General features: G+C 42.6%; 1 protein-coding gene across 1 annotated transcript in view; it reads left to right on the top strand.

Moving 5' to 3' along the window:
- The first annotated feature begins 3,437 nt into the window (after positions 1-3,437).
- Positions 3,438-19,864, top strand: part of LOC144305809 (aldehyde oxidase-like) — a 76,144-nt gene continuing 59,717 nt past the window's right edge. The window contains 7 exon segments of the mRNA XM_077884892.1: positions 3,438-3,494; positions 10,498-10,549; positions 12,571-12,667; positions 14,823-14,931; positions 16,404-16,470; positions 16,473-16,529; positions 18,452-18,526. Of these exon segments, the coding sequence (XP_077741018.1) occupies positions 3,438-3,494; positions 10,498-10,549; positions 12,571-12,667; positions 14,823-14,931; positions 16,404-16,470; positions 16,473-16,529; positions 18,452-18,526 (514 nt within the window).

Below are 19,864 nucleotides of genomic sequence, written 5' to 3'. Positions count from 1 at the left end.
GAATAAATAAATAAATCTTTAAAAAAAAGGGGGGGGAATGGATGAGTGGACTGTTCTAGATTAAAACAGACTGAAGAGACAACAAACAAATACATTGAATAGCCTTTGTCTGATTCAAAGAAATCAAAAGTAAAAGGGCTCTTTTGGACACTGGGAAATTTGAGGATACTAAGAAAATATTTTGTTAGGTGTGATCATAGCACTTTCTCTGAGTAAGAAAATGTCTTTTTAAAAAACGTATACTATAGTACTTGGGGATAAAGTAATGCGTCTGAGATTGGCTTAAAAATACTTCAGAAAAAAAAAAAAACTTCAGAAAAGGGCACTTGGGTGGCTCAGTCAATTGTCTCCCTTGGACTTCGGTCAGGATCTCAGGGTCCTGGGATAGAGCCCCTCACTGGGCTTCCTGCTGGGTGTGGAGTCTGCTTCTCCCTCTGTCCCTCCCCGTTCTTGTGTGCTTCTCTCTCTCTCAACTAAAGAAATAAAATATTTTTAAAAATAAAATTAAATAGTGCAGAAAACGTTAAGTCATTATGGCAAAACATTGACCATTGTTAGAGCTCAATGAGGTATATGGTGATGTTAGTTGTACTCCTTGCTTTTATGTACAAACTGGTAATTTTCACAAAGTTTTGTGTTCACATAAACAGAGTGACATGGCAAAGTGTTCTGGGTATATTTTTTTTAAAGATTTTTTATTATTTGTTTTAGAGAGAGAGAGAGTGAGCATACCCATGAGTGAGGGGAGGAACAGAGTGAGAGGGACAAGTAGCCTCTGTCCTGGGGACCAGCCAGACCAGGGGCTCCATCTCACCACCCTGAGATCATGAGAACTGAAATCAAGAGTTGGAGGGTTGACCAACTGAGCCACCCAGGCGCCCTGGTGTTCTAAGTATATTAAGTGACAACAAGTCTGGGAAAAAATTAGTTTGGCTCTCTTTGAGTTTTTAAAAGGATTTGTGGGCAGATTTCAAAAATGTAAAGGTAGACCCCAAATTAATACTGATAAATTCTAAGTTGTAGGCTTACTGATGAGTTTTCTATTTATGCTTTTCAGTATTTTCCAAGTTGCATTAAAAAAAAAAAAAGTTTTCCCAGGACGCCTGCGCAGCTCAGGGGTTGAGCCTCTGCCTTTGGCTCAGGTTGAAATCCCAGGGTCTTGGGATCCAGACCCACACCAGGCCCCCCACAGGGAGCCTGCTTCTCCCTCCGCCTATGTCTCTGCCCCTTTCATGAATAAATAAATAACACTTTTTTTTTTTAAATAAAAAAGTCATCCAAGATGTTCATATGGCAGTTCATATTTACCAGATAAACTTCATGGTTATTTACTGGATAAACTTTGAATAGTGATAAAGCTGTAAAAAAAAAAGTTTATATGAAGTTAGCTCTTGATTTTAAAAATAAACTCGGATAACTATTTCTAAAACGGTAAAGTTGTGGCAGCCCGGGTGGCTCGGCGGTTTAGCGCCACCTTCGGCTCAGGGCGGGATCCTGCGGACCCCGGATCGAGTCCCACGTCGGGCTCCCTGCATGGAGCCTGCCTCTCCCTCTGCCTGTGCCTCTGCTTCTCTCTCTGTCAAACAAACAAACAAACAAGACGGTAAAGTAAAACCAGCCGCTGTCCTTAGGTTCCTCTCCTGCAAAGCTGGACTGAACGGGGCTGGTTCATCAGGACCGCGCCAGGTGGCGAGCGCGGTGGGAGCAGGGGCACCAAACAAACACAAGACAAAACGAAACAACCCCAAGTGTTCCCAGACTGCACGTCTGGTGCACATCTGGCTGGAAAGCCCCTTTAAATACGCACCAGGGGGATCCCTGGGTGGCGCAGCGGTTTGGCGCCTGCCTTTGGCCCAGGGCGCGATCCTGGAGACCCGGGATCGAATCCCACGTCGGGCTCCCGGTGCATGGAGCCTGCTTCTCCCTCTGCCTGTGTCTCTGCCTCTCTCATTCTGACTATCATAAATAAATAAAAAAAATTTTTTTTAAAAAGATTTTAAATAAATAAATACATACATACATACATACATACATACATACGTACCAGGGAAAAGCGACCGAAGAGACGCCGCAGGACCCGCGGCACCTGCCGGGAGCGGGGAGCGGGGAGCGGGGCGGGCGGGGAGGGTCCGCCGCGGGCATCCGGGGCCGCCAGGTGAGCGCCGCGGCCCTGCCGCTCTACGCCCGGGTTTCCCGCGCTGGCCGGGCGCTCTGGGGCTGCGCTGCCCCCGGCTCGGGCTCGGGCTCGTGCCCGCAGGGAGCGGCCGCCAGGTGAGCGCGGCCGCCAGGTGAGCGCGGCCGCCAGGTGAGCGCCGCCCGCGCGCTCCCCGCCCCCCAGCCCCGGCCGCGGGCCCCGCTCCCTTCCGTCTTCCTCCGCGACGCCCGGCGGACCCCGCCCCGCCCCGCCCCGCCCCGCCCCACGGCTACGGGTCCTCCCAGCGGGCAGCGCTGCCCGCACCCCGCCCCGCAAGCCCGCAGGTAACGGGGGGGGGGGGGGAGCATCCGTCGCTCCCGGGGCGTCGGGGTGCGCAGCGGGCAGCTTAGACCGGAAGGACGCGAGTTCAGACACGTCGGCAGCCGGGCTTTGGGGAGGTCACAGCTAGTTCCCAGCGGAGCCGAGCACGAGGCGGTCCCGGGGTGGGGGGGGGGGGCGCTCTGCAGAGCCTCGGGGTGGGGGGGCGGCGTTCAGCCCTGGGCCCCGAGCCCCCCGAGCCCCCCGAGCCCCCTTTAAAGCACCTGCCGCCCAGCCCACGGGCGGGAGACTCTCTTCACTGCTGTTCCGGCGTATTGGCACCACTTTGCAAGGGGGAAACTGAGGCAGGAAAGCAATAAAAGGGCCACCTCGAGAGATGACCACCAGCGGGGCCGTGCTGCCCGCCTTTCCACAGCGCCAGCGGCTTGGGGCGGCCTGTGCACCCCCGGGGGGCGGGGGACGCCCGGAGAAGCTAAGCTCAGGCATCAGGGCCTCTCCTCCGAGCATATCCTTACACTTGTGGTTTTGTATTATTTTTCTTAAAGAGGACCCCTCCCCAAGTTCTACAAATTCTAGGCCCCCTAAAACCTGCGTGGGCTCCACACTGGGTAACAGCAGCTTGTTTTTCCTGATCTGTGTGAAGGGGGATTTTAGGATCCTCTCTGAGGGCTACTAGGAGAGTCAGTATGGCAGTGGGATGCAGTGTTAGCAACATGACACTCTTTCTTTGCATGACTGAATGGCCAGGAAGTAAAACTCTGGCCCTTTTATTTAGACAAGCAACGATTGGATTCCAGCTGTCTTACTGAGATGCCCGAAACTTTTGGAGCCCAGTTCCTCTATTAAAAGGGAATACTTACTACTTAGATCAGAGTGAGAATGAGTCTTTAACTGGTTTCTTAAGTGTCTACTCTGTAAGGCAGTGTTCCGGGGTTCTCAGGGGGTGCAACTGAGCGTAGAAACGATGAAGTCCCTGTTTGCATGGAGTTTGCATTGTGCCAGGGAGGCAGACAACAAGCATGTAAGTGAGTGGACATGTGTAAGGTCAGGCAGTAAGAAGTGCTAGGATAGAACATAGAGCCAAGTGAAGGGACAGAGAGTAAACAGGAGCTGATAGTTTATTTTTTTAAAGATTTTATTTATTTTTTCATGAGAAACATGCAGGCAGAAGGAGAAGCAGGCACCAAGCAGGGAGCCTGATGTGGGACTTGATCCCGGGACTCCAGGGTCACACCTTGGGCTGAAGGCAGGCACTAAACCGCTGAGCCACCCAGGGATCCCAGGAGCTGATAGTTTAAGTGGGATGGATGTTTGGGTCTCTCTGGAAGAATGACAAGTATGAAGTGAGGAGCAAACATTTGGGGGAATGGGGGTGCAAAGATCCTCAGACATGGGGATTTCTGCATGCTAAGGGATAGTAGCAAGGAGGGTAGTGGGGCTGGAGATGTGGCCAGCGGCCAGATTGTTAGGGCTTTGTAGGTGATGGTAAGGGTCCTGATTAAATGTGGAAACTGGTTTCTGAGTCTTACTTCTTCCTTACCCTCCCTCCCCTAGCCCCAAACAAACCGTGGTTGGCTCTTTAACATAATAGCTAACAACAGTTGGTGCTCCATTGGTTTTTAAAAAATAGATAAGCTGGTTCTTATCTATGGGCTCAATTTTATCCATGGGTCAGATGTCCTGTGATCGTTTGGAAAGTACACTCTAAAGATGTCGATTCAATTTTTGTAGTTACCCTTTTAAAAGAAGTCAGGCCACTCTTTCCTGGCAAGCAACCCTGATTGCCACATAGATAAAGTTTCTGGTCCAGAGGATGAGGGGCTGTTGAGAAAAGTGTGAGAGAGAAACCACCAGGGAAGAGGGGGTTTAAAGTCAAACTTGAGGTCCTCTGCCCATTTTTTTGGTCGAATTATTTGGGTTCTTTTGGTGTTGAGTTGTATTAAGCCCTTTATATGTTTCGGATATCAACTCCTTATCAGATCTGTCACTTGCAGATATCTTCTCTCATTCACTTGGTTGCCTTTCTGTTTTGCTGATGGTTTCTTTTGCAATGCAAAAGCTTTTTTTTTTTTTTTTTTAATTTTGGTGTAGTCTCAGTAGTTTGTTTGCTTTTGTTTTCCTTACCTGAGGAGATATATCTAGAAGAATGCTGTTGAGGTAGATGTCCAAGAGATTACTGCCTGTTTTCTTCTAGGAGTTTTATGGTTTCACATTTTACGTTTAGGTCTTTTATCCATTTTGAGTTTATTTTTGTGTATGTTGTAAGAATTGGTCCACTTTCATTCTTTTGCATGTAGCTGTCCAGTTTTCCCAACACCATATATTGAGAAGACTGTCTTGTCCCCATTGTATATTCTTGCCCACTTTCTCCTAGCTTCACTAATCATATAAGCCTGAGTTTATTTCTGGGCTCTATATTCAGTTCTATTGATCTAGGTATCTATTTAGTGCCAGTGCCTTATATTTTGATTGCTACACCTCTGTGATATTTCTTGAAATCTTGGATTGTGATGCCTCCAGCTTTGTTTTTTTTTTTCCCCCTCTCAAGATTGCTTTGGCTATTTTAAAATAAGTCATGTAGAGAAAGACAAATGCCATATGGACTCTGAAAAGAAAAGCAAACAAATAAAAACAGATACAGAATCATAAATGTAGAGAACAAACTGGTAGTTCCTAGAAGGGAGAGGGTTGGAGGGATGGGCAAAATAGCTGAAGGAAATTACGTATAAACTGCCAGTCAAAAAATAAATAAGTTGCAGAGATGAAAAGTACAGCAATATTATAACATTGTATGTTGACAGATGGTGACCACACTTATCTTGGTGAGCATTGAGTAATGTATAGAATTGTACAGAAGCCAGTTAGGAGACTCCAGGTGATGTGATGAGCCTCCAGTCTGCTTTTTTTTTTCAAAATCCCCTTAGGTCATCAAAAGGTGTTGTCAGGCAGAGTCTAAAGCCATCTGGAAGGAAAGCCAGTGCATATTGGTCAGATATTTCTAGTTGCAGAAAGATTTATGAAATTTTACTTGCTCCATCAGGGGCCCCCAGAACAGGTAACTCACTTAACACAGAGTTTGAGGGAGGAAGAAGCCATAAATAAGTTATACCCCAGATGCAACTCTCTAACACAACTCAAGAACTGAAGCATGTCATTCTACAGGGAGTGAGGCATAGAGGTCAAAGATGTGATGTTTTGGAACTACTTAGTCATGGGTTTGAGTCCCATGCTCTCTGCTCTGCCACTTGGCAGCTCTGTGGCCTCAGGCAGGCTGTTTTAGATCTCTGAGCCTCAGCTCTCCCCTCTGCAAAATGGGGCTAATAACCATAACTTCTCTCATGGAACTGAGGTAAAGAATAAATGCCACGGAGAGTGGCTAGCAGGGTGCTTGGCACACAGTAAGCACTCAATATATAGAAATGGTTATTAATATCTGCACCAGAAAATAACCTGCTTCATGTGCAGAGCCAGACCTGCCTGAAAGTGCGAAGGGGGCTGAAAAGTAGTCATCGAGCATTATTTGCTCAACAAAATGTAGGGTCTTGATATTAGTACAGGAATCTGGAAAGAGCTGTCCATTAGCTAGTTTTCTTTGGGTTCTTGGTCTGCAGAACTGAGAAAGGAAATTTCTGGGATGGTTATAATGATTCAGAGAAATGGGGGGAAGGGGGGCGCAGTGGTGCCTTAGGCAGGAAAAACCAACAATTAAAATGAACTTTAAAGCCACCAAAATCTCAGACAGAAGTGTCCTTGCTGTCTGTCTGCTTGGCCTCCTTCTCTGTTGTAAGGATGCTGAGGGTTATTGCTTTTCTCTACTGGGTCTCACAACATACATCTCTTTCTTCCCTCTCCTTGTGCCTCTCAGTCTTGTCCTTTCACACATATCTCTTTCCCTTTCTTAGTTTCTATTCTTTCACCACTTTCTTGCCCCTCCTCATCTCTCTTCTCTTTCTTCTTTCTGCCTCTGTCTCGGACATGGTGAAGACCCCTCGGGGTCACTAGTCCCTAACCTGGCACAGAGGAAAGTGATTTCTCAATCTTGTGCAATATGACCTTGAAATCTCACAGAGGGCTGATGGAGATACAGAAGGAAAGACTCTGCCCTTACAACACTCCAAGCTATACTGAGCCAGGAACAGGTAATGACCCTGACCCAAGGACTGGCATCATCTCCCCAAACCAGAGTCAGTGAGAGTAACTGTTCCTCATTCCCTTCCCACCCCCAGCCACCAGCTTGGCCTTGATCTCACTGTTTCACTCCAAGACTTGCCAGGACAGGGTGCATGCCATGTCCCTGCGCCTCCCTCCCCCCTCCAAATACCATCCATCAGATCAAGAACAATAAACACATTTCAAGCCAGGGGCACATTGAGCCAGGCTTCAGTCTCTTGACACAAGTACCCAAACAGGCAAGGCCTGCTTCTTCCATTAATTCCTTCCAGAAATATACCAATATCCCTTAAGCCCAAGTGCTCTTCTTTACTATCTAAGCTACCCTAAGATCCTGTTTCATCATTGAAATGGGTCTTCTGTAAAATTTGCCATTGCATGTACTAGTTAGGATTACTTTCAACTGTGAATGGCACAAACTCAGAACTAACAGTGGTTCAAACAAGATACAAATCGTTTTTGCTTTACATAAAAGGATGTCTTGGGGCTGGACCAGAAGCTTCATGATGTCATCTGAGACCCAGATTTCTTCTCTCTTTTTCTTCTGCTGCCATTAATATATTGCCTCATGGTCTAAGATACCTGCTGGAGTTCTAGCCATTTTGTCCCTTTTCCAGACAGCACGAAGGAAGAAAGGGAAAATGCATGCTGGGATAGACAACAACAGTTTCTGTCGTCATACTTGGCACTTCTGTTTTTCTTGCTTCTCTTCTGTTGAGATGCCCCAAGACTGTGAGAAATCCTTCATCTCTCCTCAGTATTCTCATGGCAAATTGCATGCATCATGATCATTTATTAAAGTTAATTAATACATATTATGTTCCTATGATATATCCCCAGCACCTAGCTCGGTGTTTGATACAAAGAAGAATAATAGAAGGTGGTGCTCCCAGGATCAAGAGAGGCTTATACACACACAGATGATTAGATGATTATGATGCAGGATACAGTTCTGTCCCTCAATTCTGATATGTGGGTGGTTTCTCCCCACAGCATCAAGTAATTCCCTACTCTTGAGCATTTTGCAATTCAACTCAATCCTTACACTATTTACCCAGAGACAGCATCAAATTCTGTTATGGGTTCAGTCCCACAAGAATGCCCCTCCTGCCCTCAGATGCCAATCACAAGTCCAGGTTGTTACCTGAAACTTCTGACTGACAGCCTATAAATCAGATTTTCACAGCCTCCTCCTTAGGCTTGATTAATTTGCTAGAGTGGCTCACAGAACTCAGGTAACCAGTTTAGTCACTTGATTACTGGTTCATTACTAAGAGTATTAAAGGATATGAATCAGGGGCACCTGGATGGCTCAGTTGGTTTAGCATCTACCTTTGGCTCAGGTCATGATCCCAGGGTCCTGGGATGGAGTCCTGCATTGGGGTCCCTGCTTAGCAGAGAGTCTACTTCTCCCCCCACCTCTCCCCCGTTCATGCTTATACTCTCTCTCTTTCTCCGAAATAAATAAATAAATAAATAAATAAATAAATAAATAAATAAATATTTTTTAAAAAAATAAAGGATATATATCTATAGCCAGATGAAGATATGGGATGAGATCCAGAACAAAGGAGCCTGAGCCTGTGGATTTGAGGCCTGGCACAGGTAACAGATGGGTGTGTTCTGGTTCACCAACCTGAAACCTCTCTAAATCCATCCTTTTTGGGCTTTTATGGGGGCTTCATTACACAGGCATGACTGATTAAATCATTGGCCATTGGTTCCTCTCCCCTTTCTGAAAGTTCCAACCCTTTAATCATATGGTTGGTTCTTCTGGCAACCAGCCCGCATTAGTTTAATTCCAGAAGTTACACTATTAATATAATTTGACCACACTCAACACAGGAAATTTCAGGACTTTTAGGAGCTGTGTGTCAGGAACAGTGACTGAAGACTGAATATGTATTCCTAATTATAATTCACAATGTCACATGGAGTACAAAATTTAATGACAGATGTGTGGACATTGGCCATAGGAGCACAGAGGAAGCTGGTTACCTGGAGCAGAGAATGGAAAGGTATATTAGATGGCAGCACCCCCACAGAAGAGAACATTTGAGCATGGCTTTGAATGACATACAAAATTCTGCCAAGTGAAGAAGATAGGAAGAACTTTAAGAAGGAATCCTATATCCTTAAATGTAGTTAGGGGTAAAAGTCCTGTGGGCCCAGCCAGTTCTCCCATTGTTCAAGATACATGGGTTGAGTGGCAGGAGAAGGTGGGCATCTGTCAAAAAGGCCTTGTAGGCTATGCCACAGAGTTTGAATTTCTTCTTGTATTCCAGGAACTCTTGAACATAAATATCACTAAGACCCATACAGTGTGCTCATTAATGATGCATATTTTCTTGTTCTTTCTCCTAGAAATTCTGATTCCATAGGGATTTCATTTTAACAGGTGCCTTGAATGATTCAGGAATTCCCAGTGTGGTGGTTTGGAAGCCAGGAGGCAGTGTTGAATTATAGCAAATGCAGATGATCAGACTTGGATTTTACAGAGGTCATTCCAGTAGTGGTATGAAGAGTGGCATTGTGAGTGCCAGGAATGGAGGCAGGAGACATATTAGGCAGCTCTGACAATTGTTCAGGCAAGAGGTAATAAGTGTTGATCCTGAGGAGTGACAGTAGAAGTGAAGGGTGTTTAGAGAATTATTTTGGAAGTATCAGTGACATGACTTGGTGACACTGATTGTGATGGATTGAAAGAAATAGAAAGTTGAAAATAGCTCAGGTTTTTAAGCTTGGATGACTTAGCAGATGGTAAGGCTATTAAACAAGTTAGTGAAAAGAAGGGAAAGAGTAAGTTTGGGAAATAAAGAGTTTCATTTGAATATGAATATTCATGTTAAGTTGGGGATGCCTGGAGGGGCACTTTTTTGTATTACAGTATGGGTATGCATACTCTCCCCAGAAACACACAATCATACCTCTCACTATATTGCAGATTCCTCTAGGGCACAGATCTGACATTGGTAGTTGGCAACTTCACTTTCCCTGGCATATGGCCACTTAGAATTGAGGGTGAGGAGACATCCACAGAATAAGCATATGTCCCCTCCTCACCCAATTCCCAAAAAGGTAGCAGTATAACATGGTGAAAGATGAACTCTACTTCTGAGACTGTGAAGCAAATTATGATTCTCTTTGTTCTGTGACTCTAAAAGAAATCCAAAGTTTTCATCCAAAAAGAGAAAACCTGATCATTTTGGGAAACATAACCAATCATGACATTTCAATCTGCTGCTGTTCTATTGCTGTGCTGCTAGGCTGCCCACACAAACCTGCTTCTTAAGTATATCGTTCTTGCACATCTTTGTATTACTTGGCATATACATTTTATCTTCTCTCTTGTTTCTTTGACTTGGGAGTCACTGGTTGATTGTGTTCTCTTTCTGAAAACTGTAATTCTTTGAACATGATAAATAAGATTTTTAAAAAATTATATTAGTATCTCTGGGGCTATTCTTTCCCAGCATCCACCCCCTACTTCTTTCTTCCATATTCTTTTCTACTAATATCTTTTCCCTGTTTCAGACTTTCTAAGAGAAGCTGGACGGGAAACAGTAGTATTCTGTTGGTAGAAACAACCGCTGCCTTAGCAAACAGCGATGATTCAGGACCAAGGACAGTGGCAAACTGGTGGTGGGGCTCAAGATTTTGACTTTACACTTATGAGAGATGATTTGTGTATCACAGGTGTTCCATAAACATTAAATCAAATTGAAAATGTGAGTAGAAGAGTTGATTAATGTACATTTCCAACAAATAAGTGTGAGCTTGCCGATGTGAATATCACACAAGCTCTCTCGGCTTTATGTACATAACTCTTCTTTTCCGTCTGGTACAGGTGATAGAAAAAAAATGTTGATCCTGAAACAATGCTGTTACCACGGCTGAGGAAGAAGTGTATCCTTTTCTATGCTTTGAGTGTGCGCATGTGTGTGTATAGTACTGATATCCTTAGTAGGTGATATTTCAAATATCTTTTTAGAGCCATATTCCCTACCATTATGGTTGTATGTTCTTCTTTAAGAAAGTTTAGTTTTAGTTTTGCAGGCACTGCACAATTTGGCTGTCAGAAGAGCCAGATTCTTTCTAATATATGTTTTGGCACCAAATACATTGTATAAAATAGAGAAGCTAGCAGTGGGAATTATAGCAAATCTTAAAAGGGCTTAATTAAGCATCCTTTAGAACTAAGAGTCACAATATTGACATTCTATCTTCAAGAACTAATCATCATGCCCATTAGGAAAAAAAAAAAAGAGCACAGAAATCTCCTGAAATGAAAGTTAAAGAACCATGGAGAACTTAAACCTGAAAATGTTACCTTAGAAAAACTTTCTAAATGAAAGTCATGTAAGGAATGGGTTCTTAGCCTGCTATTCATGAACTCCAGTGGACTTCCTGATGTCTGTATACTCCAGTAAATTACATGCAGAAACATGTGGCAATGGTAATTTCTACATTTTTATTCCCTCTCAAGAGATTGAGACTTCCCAAAGGGTGCACAACTCAAAAAGCATAAATAACTATATTCTGAAAGTCATTCAAGATCTTTGGATATAAAAACAATAAACACTGATTTCCTAGTTATCCATGGTACTAATGTGTAATATTTAAAATTTGGTTCTTGTGAGTAACAGAAAATCCCAAATAGCAGTGAATAAGATAGATGTTAAAAGTTTATTCCTTTTTCATTTTGTTAGTTTTGGTTCTCTTTGAAGCAGACACCCAAAATGGGATTAAATGTGCAAGGGCTGATTTCCTGAGTGAAAGGAAATAGTGAGAGAGTTAGAGAAGGCTGAGGGAGACATTAGACCATAATGCAAGTGCCACCCATGAAGTAGAGAGGATGAGGAGGCTGAGTGGGTGGGTCTAAGGCTGCTGTGCAGTCTAAAGTACATTCATCAAAGCCATTGGGGGTGGCTGACAAGCTCTCCCATGTCTTTCCATAGCACTGAGCCATTGGCAGGGAGCAACCCATGGGAGTCATGGCCTTGATGAAAACTAAGGTGATAGAAATCAAAATGCAACAGCTTGGTCATTTACGCTCCATGTTGAAGGAGGTCTGCAAAACACATTCTCATGGCTGTCACACTCACATAAGGGAATCTCAAAGGTAGGTAAATACCTGGGCTAGTAAAGCAGTGTCATAACCTTATTAGGGAGTCAAGCTCCTTGGATCTTGCTCCCCCACCCTCCTCAGCATGCAGCTTTGTCCTCATGGTCAGAGATGACTAATTGGAGTGTAACCATCATATCTGAACTCCAGAAAATGAGAAGAGATGAGGGATGAGGAAGGAGGCACCCCTCTCCTTTTGAGGACATTTCTGTCCTAGAAGTCATACATAGCACTACACTAACATCCCATTGGCCAGCATTGTCATTAACCTCACCCACCTGCAGAAGAGGCTGGGAAAATATATTTTTTTATTCTGGGAAACCACATGTGTGGCTGAAAATTGGGGTATCTTTTACCAAAAAAGACTGAGAAAATAGATATGAGGGAACAAGTAGCAGTTTCTGCCATTGGGAAGCAGAGAGGTATAGTCAACATGGATACTAACACACAAATAATTGTTTACAATTTGATGTTTTACTTTGCATAGCATCAAAGATGTAGATAAGGATGAAGACAAATGTGCAATGTACTCATACTTTCAAATAATTGGGCCTTTATATGTACAGACTCTTTTTGAGTTTGGCCCTGTTTTGGCAGTCCAGTTGTTTTGAAACGGAGGAAACTAAATATGATACACAAATGCAAATCAGGAATCTACAAAACTCTAAATAATAACAGCTAAGGTATTATCTGAACTTAACTATATATTCAAGAGTCTTTTTGATGGTGGTGTCCTCTAAGGTCAGAGCTATTCTAAATAGAGAATTTTGGAAAATATATTATCTTTAACTGCTTTTTCCAGTTCAACTCACAGGAACTAAGTATGGCTGTGGAGTGGGAGGCTGTGGTGCCTGCACAGTGATGATATCATCATATAACCCCGTTATCAAGAGGATAAGGTACCTTACAGCCAAGTCCAGATATGGTTGCATTTTTAAAGTCTTGAACTTTGTTTTATTCTTTCACTTGATAAATATGTATGAGCTCCCACTATGTGACAAGAACTGTGCTAGATACTGGGTACAATGATGAACAAGATAGACATGGTCCCCCGAATATGAATGGGTTAGAAAAAACTATATCATCAGGGAGGATAACATATAGTCAAAGAATCCCCTGTTGAAAATTGAAATGCTGTCTGACTCTGTGCTGTCTGGGGAAGAAAGGAAGGGCTGAAATAGCAGTGAAGAATAATGCCATCATCACACTTTTGTGTTACCATTATAGCCTACTAACTGATATCCTTGCTCCCACCCCTGCCCTCTATTTGGTGAATTCCATACATCAGACAGATCACTTTCAAGTATAAGTCAGATCACCACACTCTCCTATTTAAAAATCACCAATAGTTTCCCATTACATTATCATCTTCTCTTTATGTTTGATATTTATCCTTCTTCAGATTTGCCAAGTTTCTTGGATCTGTGGGTTAAAGTCTTCTATCAGCTTTAGAAATGCCATCATCTCTTCAAATATTTACTCTTTTCTTTCTCTCCCTCCCTTCTACCCTCCCTCTCCCTCCTTTTTTCCTCCTTCCCTTTTTATTTTCTCTCCCCCTCCTCTCTCTAACTATGCATATCTTAAACCACTGTATATCATTCTACAGATTGCAGATGAAGGCTGAGGATCTGAGCAGTGGTAAGATTTCGGAGATCTGCCTGTATTCCACAGCTAAGTCACCTGCTTCCTGAACTCTCAGTGATCCCTCCCTGCTTTACAGCCTGGCTGCCTACTTTAGTTCACCTGGAAATTCTCTTTACTCTCCTATCTCACTTCCATGCTTTGGGAGATCTCTTGCAGCCAAACCTCCTTGTTTTAGTATCTGGAGGGTGGCAGCTGCCCTACACTCTGTGAAGCCAGAGTGCTTACAGCCTTCTCTTAGTTCTCTTGCTTTTTTCCAAATCTTCCTCATCTAAGAGTCTACATGCCTGGAGAGTTTTTTTGTAACATTCCTTCCCTACCACTAGTTTTACGGTATTACCCTCAGCACTCAGTGAAGTTTGGTGGGGAAGACTTTGGGGACAGTGCAGTTCAGCTTTATATTCAGCCCACATTAGAAGTTTGTTGAAAACTGGTGTAGTTTCTCCTTACTCCTACGTATGGCAGATTCCTTCTCCATCCACATCAGTCAGAGATGAGGACATCTGTATCTCAATCTCTTATAAAGGGCTTGCACTTAATGGGGCTTAGTTCGTTTAAGTTTCTTCACATGCTCAGCATCTGATGCATTTTTTAAAAACTATAATTATATAGCTTATATGGCTTGTTTTGGTTTTTAGAATGAAGCCTTGGTTTCTAAATGAAGCCTTACAGTTACCTACCTTGCCTGTCTTTCAGCCTGGAATCCTACCATTCCTTCTGTATTCACTATGCTCCAACCTCACTGGCTTCTTTCTGTCCCTCTTTTCTGTCCCTAAACATCCCAAGCTCACTGCTGCCTCAGGGCCTGTGCTTGTTTTGTCCCTCTACCTGGAATATTTGCTCCCAAACCTTTCATGTCTGGCTCCTTCAAATCATTCAGAGTCCAGCAAAAATGTTACATTATCAACCCTCTTTGATCACCTTGTAAATAGCAATGCCTGCCTCACCTCTGCAACTCCTTATTCCCTTTGCCTGTATCAATTTATTCATAGAACTTCTTACTATCTCAGTTTATATATGTATGTATGGTCTATGTATATATGTATTGTCTATCTTCCTGCAACTAAAATATATATTCTACAAGGCAGGAATTTTATCTGTCTTGTTCACCAATGAATTCCAGTGCCTGGAACTTTGCCTAGCACATAGTAGACACTCAACAAATATTTACATTTAGTTATAAATGAATAATATTCTTCCAATCTTTCTTTTGTGTGTGTATATATGTGGATGAAATACTGTTTAGAAACCTGTGTATTTTGCTTCTAAAAAATGTGCGTGAGCTGAGGACAGAATGTATTTGCAGAGCCTGAGGCATCATACAAAATCTGCCATATTGGAGGTGCTGGGTGAATGCTCATTCATTTCCCACTAGATACAATGTAATTTGTGCTTCTCTTTTGCATTCTGAAGACATTATGCAGCCAATGCCTGTCTGATCCCCATCTGCTCTCTGTACAGGGTTGCTGTCACCACAATAGAAGGCATAGGAAGCACCAAGGCCAGGATTCATCCTGTTGAGGTGAGGGTGTACTTCTTTCCTCATAGGATTTCTGTGCTTCAAAAAGCATGGCAAGCCACACAAGTTAATGCAGTCGAACAGTCTGAGCTCTGCTGCTTGGCCACTGCCCACCCATACATGAAATTGAGCTCAAGGCCAGGAGTGACACCTGGCGTGTGGATGTTTTATAACTGATTCCTTAGAAAGATGCTTTTGGAAGCCTTCAAGGCATTTTCTTTTGAAAGAAAACTCTGACATTACTGGGTTTGGTTTTTTTTTGTTGTTGTTGTTCTAATTAGATGGGACCTATTCTTCTTACATCTCCCAAATTCAAAGAAACGAGGGCCGTATGCATTGAGGGTTATAATTGCGTCATTTTTTTTTTTTTTAACAAAATGCAGAGTAACCTCATTTTAAAGCTGGATGAAAATCTCAGCTCCAAAAAAGACTTAGTAAATGTAGGACTTGTTCAGAAGACAGATAATTGGAGTTTTTAATAAATTTGGAAGCTTTTTTCCCTAAGGCAGCACCTTGTTAGAACTTTACCTCAAATGAAAGGGCACCTTAGACTCCTGGCTCTTTAAATTATTTATATATTGCCCATAAAAATGCTGTTGCTACTTGTTTTTATCTAGGTTAATGAAGGTCACTTATGGGGAGAAGGATATAAGAGGAAAAAAGATAGGAGCAATATAGAGAATAACTAAACTTCACATTCTCTGGACTTGAAGGAATGTCAGGTCCTGTTTCTGTCCTGTGAAACCTCACTACCTAGAGGGAGCAAATTCTGCTTAGATGCTCTTGTGAGATGTGGCTGTTCTACAGCTGTGAGACATCCTTTCATTTAGTAGTGGCTGCTGAGCGACTGGTGTTGCAATGTTGCCAGAAGACAGATTCCAGAATGGGGTTGTGCCTTTGAAGTTAGACTCCAAAGAGAAAATGCTGGGAAGGAAAAGATTTGATAGAGAAATAGGCAATGTTTCCTTCTTGACTGTTTTCTGGATTAATGGTTACACTTTGCAAACAACTTCTGTGTGCTCCAGTGATAGGGCAATTGTGGACAGCTAGAAGACTCAGGAGGTTTGGTGTGGTTTGATTTTCTCAACCTGAGTGCAATTTGCTTCACTTCTGTGAGGAACTTAAATGGGGTAACTTTTATTTCAGTGATTCCCATTCTGGACTATGTATTGAAACCACCAGGGTATATATGCCCATGTTCTTGGTCTGGGCTGCTGCTTGGGCCTTGGAAATTTTAAAGTTCCCTTGGTGATTCTAAAGGATGAGAACCTTTAATGAAATATGAAGACCAGTAATCACAGCCACCTGGTCTGAAGAAAAGGAGACACCTAGGATGAGAAGGAATTTCTAGTCTCTTCTCCAATTTTAATGTGCAAACAAGTTGCCTGGGGATCTTGTCAAAGTGTAAGTTCTGATTCAGTGGATCTGAGTTCGGGCCTAAAGATTCTGCATTTCCAACCTTTCTGTGCTTCCAGGAGAGGATCGCCAGGTGTCATGGCACACAATGTGGGTTCTGTACCCCTGAGATGGTGATGTTCATCTATAATTGCTAGGGAACCATCCAGAGTCCTCTCTGGAACAGTTAACTGATGTCCTTAATAGTAGGTTTTATATATATATATATATATATATATATATATATATATATATATATACTTCTTTATTTTTAAATAATGGTGATGATAAGAGTTGATGTTAGACACTTACCATGTGCCACATGCTGTATTAATGCTATATAAGGATTGTCTCATTTACTATTTATGATACCTTTGTAAGATAGGTATTGTTATTATTCCTGTGTCTTAGGTGGAGACACTGAGGTTTAGAGAATATAATTTATTTAAAGTTGACCACCAGGGGATCCCAGGGTGGCTCAGTGGTTTAACGCCTGCCTTCGGCCCAGGGTGTGATCCTGGAGTCCCAGGACTGAGTCCCACATCGGGCTCCCTGCATGGAGCCTGCCTCTCCTTCTGCCTCTCTCTCTCTCTCTCTCTCTCTCCTTCTCCTTCTCCTTCTGCCTCTCTCTCTCTCTATTGAATAAATAAATAAATAAAAATCTTTTAAAAAAAAAGTTGTACCACCAATAGTGAAGAGTTACTGTTTAAGTCAGGATTCAAACAAGATCCACACATTGCACTTGGCTGATATATTTTTTGTCTTTTCTTAATTTATAAAAGTCTCCTCCCTTTTTTAAAAAGATTTTATTTATTCATTTGAGAGAGAGAGAGAAAGAGCATAAGCAGGAGAAGTGACAGAGGAATAGGGAGAAGCAGGCTCCCCACTGAGCAGAAAGCCTGGGCTTGATCCCAGGACCCTGAGATCATGACCTCAGCCGAAGGTTGATGCTTAACCAACTGGGCCACCCAGGTGCTCCTGTTTGCTCATTTTTACAAACATTACAGAACCAGTTTATTCATTTACTCTTTGAAAGGATCCAGTTTTCTCCACATATCATTCTCCTCCACCACTTTCTCTTATGGAGTGGGTGCTCTCAGGATCATATTAGATATCAGAGGGCTCTTGATGAATACAATATAATATCAAAAAGAGTGAGATCTTCTGGTGATATTTATTTCAAATAACTGTCTTTATCCAGTCTAGAGTGATTTTATCAAGTTCAGAAGCTCAGTATGTGCATGGATAGAGGAGGTCTTCATTAACAAGATTCTAAACAGTTTTTTAGAATAATAGCCTCCCAAATCCTATTTCTAGTGAAACTCCCCATGGTTCTATCTGTCTGTTTCCTGCCTCCCAAGTACCGTAGTTCCTGGCCAGAGAACACGAGGTTAAAGCTCATGTGTCTAACTCTTCCACACACATGGAAGATCAGAGCAAGTAGAAGTGAAAAGAGGAGATGCAGCACATGAACTGTCTCTTGCCTGAATTCCTTTAGATCTTCTTATGCATTTGATCTCATGGCTGTTTATAATGTGAACAAGTGACAAGGGGTTTTCAAATCTTAGAGTGCTGAAGACTTCCATGGAGAATTTGTATAGAGTGAAGATTCCTGGGGTTAAACTCTAGATGACTTGCTTCAGTGGCTCTGTTTTCTCAAAAAGACCCCAGATTTGGGGGATGAGGGGGAGAATGTGGGCTCTGGACTACTGTGAGAGAAACTCTACCCTCCTGATTTATTGTAGATAAATTGTGTGCCCAGTTGTTTCAAAAGTTTAACATGTGCCTTTGCTGCTATAAAGTGTCTTTGATCTGTCAACTGAAGCTTAGCTCTTGAATGTGCCTGTAGACCAAGTTTTTAGCTTGAAATCATTGTGTTCTTTGAGTACCTGTCATAAGCAGAAGATATAAAACTGTTTAGAGAGAAAACACAAATAGCTGAGTTGTTCAGCTCTACCTCAGGACTCTCAACCTAATATCCCAAGTTGTTGTTGAAAAAAATCAGACTTTGTAGATTGTATAGACTGAAATGTCAAACAGAGCTTTCTTCTTGGATGGGGTCCTTACTTCCATCATGCATCTGGCAGATTGTGCCTCTCTACTGGGTCACTTAAGTAACACAGTTGAGCTTTTCTCCTTTCGGGTAACCTATGCCGTTGCACAGGATATAGGTCCATAATTGATACATGCAAAACTTTCTGTAAAATAAGTAGAGAGGAACACATTTTTTAAAAATTTATTTATTTATTTATTTATTTATTTATTTATTTATTTATGACACAGAAAGAGAGGGAGTGCACACACGAGCAGGAGCGAGGGCAGGGAAGAGGCAGAGAGAATCCTAAGCAGACTCCCCACTGAATGTGGAGGCTGACAGAAGGCTCAATCCCATGAGCCTGAGATCATGACCCAAGCAACATCAAGAGTTGAATGCTTAATTGACTAAGCTACCCAGGCATCCTGAAAGGAAAGGAACATATTATTGAGTGTATTTTTTTTTCTAATGAAACAAAGCAGTAGAGATTACCAGGTGTGATGAGGACAAGAACCATTGTTACTAATACAAGGCCTTTCTTATCCAGGGTCTGTAATTGCTGTTTGTTATCTGATCTTGGGCAGGCACTTATTGCCATTCATTGAGCTTGCCCTGATAGTCACACAATGAACACCTAAGCCCTTCGATATTGGGTGTAGATCATTGTTTCCAGAGGTCTTTCCTGATCTGTTTGTGTCAGCTGCCTTGCACCCTGTTGCTTCTGTGTCCCTCTGTGCATGCCTCTATGACAGCAGTGGTTTAATTCTCATTTGCTCTCCCATGTGTCCATCAGACAGTGGGCTGTTTGACAGTGGAGACTGCATCTCCAGAGCTGGTCACCATGCACTGATTGAGTAGCTACCCAGTCACTATTTATTGCATGAATAAATGAATAAACAACTTGGAAATGAGGGACATAAGATTGCCCTTTAGACATTAAACTATGAAATCAATATGTCATAAATAAGAACTGAGTGATGATCATAATAATTGTTAATATAGATCATTAAAATATTAAATCTTATTAATATTGTCAATATTTATTGCTTAGTGCCAGACTTTATTATAAGATTTTTACATATTTTTACTTGTTGAATAATCGCTACTATTTAGATTTTCTCATAAGCTCAGATTTTTTGGAGTTAAAATTTAGAATGGATATGTTTACATAAACATGGTTCTTTTTCATAGGATTTAGCAGTATTGATTAGGTATTAGGCTTCAACTAGTAGTCACCTGTTTTGTTAATAGCTAGTAGAAGAGACTTTACCTCCTGCCTGGGGTTTGCATTTCATCTCCAGCTTCAGCAACTCATTCCAGAAGGCCAGCTCCTTCTGAGGCTGGACCAGCTGCTTTTTCATCAGGTACCAGGCTTGAACTAAGACTTAGATGATAGGGGCAGCCCCCTGGTGGCACAGCGGTTTAGTGCTGCCTGCAGCCCAGGGTGTAATCCTGGAGTCCAGGGATCGAGTCCCACGTCGGGCTCCCTGCATGGAGCCTGCTTCT

The sequence above is a fragment of the Canis aureus genome, chromosome 36 (assembly GCF_053574225.1).
Source record: "Canis aureus isolate CA01 chromosome 36, VMU_Caureus_v.1.0, whole genome shotgun sequence".
Lineage (NCBI taxonomy): Eukaryota > Metazoa > Chordata > Mammalia > Carnivora > Canidae > Canis > Canis aureus.
Note: the sequence above shows the minus strand (reverse complement) of the source record. Positions and strands in the feature narration are given on the sequence as shown.